This window comes from Nymphaea colorata, chromosome 2 (genome assembly GCF_008831285.2).
Source record: "Nymphaea colorata isolate Beijing-Zhang1983 chromosome 2, ASM883128v2, whole genome shotgun sequence".
NCBI classification, from domain to species: Eukaryota; Viridiplantae; Streptophyta; class Magnoliopsida; order Nymphaeales; family Nymphaeaceae; genus Nymphaea; species Nymphaea colorata.
Window position 1 is genome coordinate 18,576,163 of NC_045139.1, and position 5,251 is coordinate 18,581,413.

The 5,251-nt window shown below is 37.9% G+C and overlaps 1 protein-coding gene across 3 annotated transcripts; it reads right to left on the bottom strand.

Moving 5' to 3' along the window:
* Positions 1-735: 735 nt before the first annotated feature.
* On the bottom strand, positions 736-3,825 carry LOC116246752 (peptidyl-prolyl cis-trans isomerase FKBP18, chloroplastic). 3 transcript variants are annotated; one of them, XM_031618612.2, is made up of 7 exons: positions 3,527-3,824; positions 2,616-2,686; positions 2,384-2,470; positions 1,463-1,612; positions 1,289-1,348; positions 1,126-1,196; positions 736-1,024 (listed from the first exon to the last, which is right to left on the bottom strand). In XM_031618612.2, the coding sequence occupies exons 1-6, from the start codon at positions 3,777-3,779 to the stop codon at positions 1,134-1,136; spliced, it is 684 nt and encodes a 227-aa protein (XP_031474472.1). In that variant the 5' UTR covers positions 3,780-3,824; the 3' UTR covers positions 736-1,024; positions 1,126-1,133. The 3 variants fall into 3 exon arrangements, with proteins under 3 accessions (XP_031474472.1, XP_031474471.1, XP_031474473.1); XM_031618611.2 differs by having other exon boundaries at positions 736-1,033; XM_031618613.2 differs by lacking the exon at positions 2,616-2,686 and having other exon boundaries at positions 736-1,033; positions 3,534-3,825.
* Positions 3,826-5,251: the final 1,426 nt, after the last annotated feature.

Genomic DNA, 5,251 nt, shown 5'->3' on the forward strand with positions numbered 1-5,251 from the left:
AACGGATTTAGTTTCTCATTGATACGATGACGAAGAAGCATCATGACGATGTCATCCCATCTGATACGATGACGAAGAAGCATCATGACGATGTCATCCCATCTGGGTTCAATAATTTTTTCAATATTTTCCAGGGGTAGGAAATTTAGAACTAGTTCAAAGCTCAAAGCTTAGTCCCCTGTCAACGTCTACACATCGATACTGGTACAGGTACCGGGATACTGGTAAAGACAGTAATCTTTAAAATTTTTAGACACGGGGATACAAGGTATATACATATATGTATATATTGGTGCAAAATTCCACAAAAATCTACACAATTGCACAAGAAATATGGAAAACGCCACAAAAAAATGCAAATTTCTACAAAACCCTTTCGAATTCCACAAAAAATACTCAAAAATCAAAATTGATGTCTCCAAGTGTGCCGCCATACCCTTTGGACCTTTTTGAAGAAGGTTCTGTTACTCATAAGTGTCAGTGTTGACACGGGTACGACAGCCTTTCAGCCGTGCCTGTGTTACTTAGCAACTTCAGAATAATGACATTAGTGCATAACTAATTCTAGTGATCTACATGTACCTGATTTTTGGTGATTGCTTTCCCCATGCAACAAAAGGGAATTGAAGAGACAAAGGCATTTTCCATGTACGTCACACATTCATGTCACTTGAAAAAACAAAGAGAAACACCATCTCAATTTCCACGTTAAAGAAGGTAGAATAGAAGCATCAGTTTCAAAGATTCAGTATATATTATTCAGTAATTGACAAAAACAACGTACATTCTTGTGATAAATGACAAAAAGATATTGCCAACAATAAATTTACGTTCTAAAGGGGAAATTAACCAACGGGATGCTAATTAGGAAACAACATAAGCTCATAGATATTCTCCTTTACGCATTGCACTGCCTCTTAAACCCTGGCAAGGTTTTCTTGTAAACATGTACACTTTTATCCGAGCCAATTCGAACAAGTGAAAAAGTTTCATGTTTGTTTGACTGATTATTGATTGCTGAAGACTGGCATTCCTAGCACCAAAGGCCACAGAAGAAGAAAGTCAACATGAATTGAATCCTGATAGAAGTTAGATATATACATAAAGTTGGTTGCAACGGCTTACCAAGTGAACTACTTTGTGGGTGATGCCAGTACCTCAAGAAGTTCTACATTCAGTTCAAAAGTTTCCCCTGGCTGCAAAAGACAGAGACAGATCCAATCACAGAGTGGTCACAGCCCAAGGAAAATTTCAGAAGTTTACTGCAAACAGGCATTCTCGATCTTACTGGTATTTCATTCATTCCCTTTTTACCATATCCAGCCTCAGGAGGAACAATTACACTTCTCTGTGATGGCAAAGCACATTCATTTCAGTTAGCGAAATTATCGTGGTTGTCATTGGAAATGAAAAGGAAGTCCAGCAATTGCTTATTGACAAGACGTATCATGGCAGTTCTGACCTTCCCTCCAACTTTCATCCCTTCAGTAATTGAGTACATAGCAGCAGGTGGTTTTGGAGCAGCCTGGGCAGAAAATAGACCATTGGCACTGTCTACATATTCTCTCTTCCGCTCTTTCCCTGGTGGTGCTCCAACAGTAAATTCATATGGCTAGCCAAGAATGAACAGACCCATCAATAGTTACATCTAGCAAGTCAGCATAACAGCAAAAAGCACAGGTCAGCATGCCAGTACTTCTACCAGCAACTTAACAGCATCTAGAAAAGCATAATAGTTGGGAAGTTCTACAATTTGTTCCTCGGTAGATCAGTTAAATTGTTGGCTAAATTTTAAAATATGAAGAATGGTCACAAGTTAAAGCATCTTTGCAATCTGGGAGACACCTTTGTATCGGTTGACAAGACCCAGAAAGTGGTAAAAGTTACAAAGCCGTTGGAAGTTGCTTCCTTCTTGGTTTCGAGCTCAATGGTCTTAAGACCAACTGTATATTATGGTCGGATCACTGATCATTAATTGAACTAGCTACAAGGAAACATGCCACTCCCATGCCAAAGACATCCAAATCATGAGATTGAAACCAAAAAGGCTCAGATCAACTGTCCAAGAGATTCCTTTCGGAAGGAAGCTTCAAGGACTTGAGAATTTCAAGAGATAACTTTTCAAAGTCTTATCCTCCAAGAATTATAAAACGTGTATCTTTTTTCTGTTAGTAGACCACGTTCCTGCTTGGAACATGAACCAAATAAAACAAGAGAGAGTTAAGCAACCTTTGCAGCTATGCTTTGAGGAGGGTCATTAAGTGATCTGCATTTCAGGATGGTTCGTCTTCATAAAAAGAAATATTTTTACGCGAAAATGATTGACTACCTATTGAAAGCTTTAAGCCCCATTCCTGGCATTCTTTAGATTAAAGAAGATAACCTGTGCAATAATGCGATTACCAGCCAGAAGCTTGGATTCACGACTTGAGACTGCAGTAATACCGCGATAAATGCAGTCAAAATGCACCTATAATTGGATTGAACAAAGAGATGAAATAAGTTAGAAAAATAACGACTAAATAGGAAAAACAGAAAAAACGAAAGGACAACACAAGAACTAACAAAATCAAGTGCCCCCCACAAGAAAATGAATAAGCAGTTCAGGAACAGACCAGAACAGTTGAACCTTTCTCAGCAATTGGACCCTTTCCTTCAATGAGATCAAAATATTTCAATCCGTCAGCTGCATTGAAGATTTTCCATTATATGGTCATTTCTTATTATGTTGGTTCAAAAATGAAATCGAAAATGCAATTAGAATACTATAATCAGTCAGCACGTGAGGCTTTAAAATGGTGAAGACTTCCGTCCACCTAATTGTGAACACCAAGGATCACTAGAAAGAAAGGAAGTAGATGCAAGGATCTCCCACAAATGTCGAATTGAAGACGTTCATGAAAAGGAAAAAAATTAAAAGGAAAGTCAATAAACGATTATTAGGTACTCCAAAGGCAAAACAGCATTATGGTTAAATATCAAAGTTTAACCCTACATTGCTAGAAGCATCTCCTTGCCTATTAGAACACCATATATGGTCATCAAATGATAGACCTCCATCCTGAAACTAGGGATGCACGTTCTTGAAAAATCTACGACTAACGGCAACTCCTCAGGTTATTATTTAGAATGAATAAAAAATTATTATTCTACAGAAAGGATGGAACTTACATTATCGGTTCACGAAATTCAAGTCAAGCCATATGCAAACGACCACAGACACGGTGATCTTGGTTTATATTTAAGCAGAAAATGGAGCAAATTGCTTCAGAATCGCGGACAGAATATCAAATCGATACACAAGAGAACTACTCCACTAAAATGAAATTCCCAAACCTACAGTTTGACGTTATTCTTTTACAATGCAAAAAGTTCTTTCACCGACGATAACAACACTTTTGCTTTCTCATGACGGACCGCCGACACCAGAATACTTGACCAAAAACAAGCCAATTTGTCTCGCATTTAAACCAGATGCAACAGAAACCGAACTAGATAAAATTAAAGATCACAACAAGAAACCGACCACTGACACTGTATTCGTCGATGGGAATTGTCCTCCTGAGCCGTCGTTCCCTCGCCAATGAAGGAGGTGGGGTAACAAGAAGGTTCAAGGAAAGAACAGAGAGGAGGAGCGACCTCCTTCTGGCATTGGGTATCAATGGAAACGGGATTTCTGAGATGGGTATTTTCGAATTGGTGGAGATTTCGACCGAGGAGTCGAAACTCGCGACGGAGGGATCAGGAGGCCGGGAAACGCGTGGCAGCAACGTAGCCATTATGGCCGTTGGGAGTTCGTCGGAGAAGGGGAAATTGGGATAAACCCATGAAAAGGAGGAGGCCTTTGATTTATAGCGTGAACTTACGATCATGGCCTTAACCTTTCGCCAGAATGACAGCACGCAAGCATGGACCTCACCTCAGACGCTCGTCATCATGAAATCGGCTGCTCCGGGTCAGGCGCATCCATCCGGTTTTCAATCAGGTTCAGAATCTAGATCCAGAACATAACTCAGTTAAATCCGGATCTGGGTATCGCCAATAGGCCCAGATGCATCTATTCTGTGTGTCACGACTAGAAAAGCTACATTTAACAAAAAATATGGCCATAGTAGAATGTGTATATATGCACATAAAGTACAGAACGTATATTAAAAGTGTGCAGATATGGGCGAGGTTAGATCCAAATTGCACAAAACCCGTTGTGCTCGGACCAATCCTACCAAGAACCTGATCCATTTCTTCACCAAATCATGCCAATTTGGCTAGAATTTGTACTATAAACACCGCGCATTACACGAAGAGTTCCGTGAACGATTTTGATTTTGCTGGTTCCGGTGTACGCATCCTACAATCATGTTTTTTCAATTCTTTTATACTTTGACTCCATGCGTGTGAGCAGAGTATCGGATAACCACAGAAGAATAGATTCTTCCCGACTTTTAAGGTCTTGAATTTGGTTAATTTATCAATTTCATGGAACCTATATGAGTTTTTACTTAACCAACTTTGATAACATGACTGTGTAGTCTATTACTTTTTATTAAATATAATACAATAAAAAAGTATCAAATGTGTTATTTAAGTTACTAAAAGTCACTTGCTTGTGGAACACAAAAAATTTAGCAGTGAAAGGATCAATATTTATCATAAGAGTAACTTGAATAAAATTTATTTTGATTCTAAATTAGTAACCAAAAACATGCTAGCACGAACATAAATTTCAGCGGCCCAGTTTTTAGCCTTGAGCTGTGTGGGATACGTAGCGCTCTTATATTGCGTTGGTTTTTGATAAGGCGATAAAGAATTTTACCTGTCATGTCAGAATATATATATATATATATATATATATATATATATATATATATATATATATATAAAGATTGTAAATTGTAATCCTATAAAGATTGTAAATTGTAATCCTTTTGAATATGTTTGAACTCACTCCCGGTTAAAAGTTAAAACCTTTCCGAGAGGACGACAAACCTGTAAAGTGGTTTACTTCCAAAGCTTCTTTATTAAAAAATAGGTAAAAGAAAAAAAATTTGACGAAAAGATTTACGAATAAACAGTCGGAGCTTTAAGTTTTGTTTTTTTCAAAATAAATAAATAAATAAATAAGTGTATATATATATATATATATATATATATATATGGAAACGCTATTGGCTTTTGCTCCTCTTTTGGTTCCTTCTTCCATTATTGCGTAAGGCCTGGACCTTTCGGGGCCATAAACAGCCAAGTTGCCAAC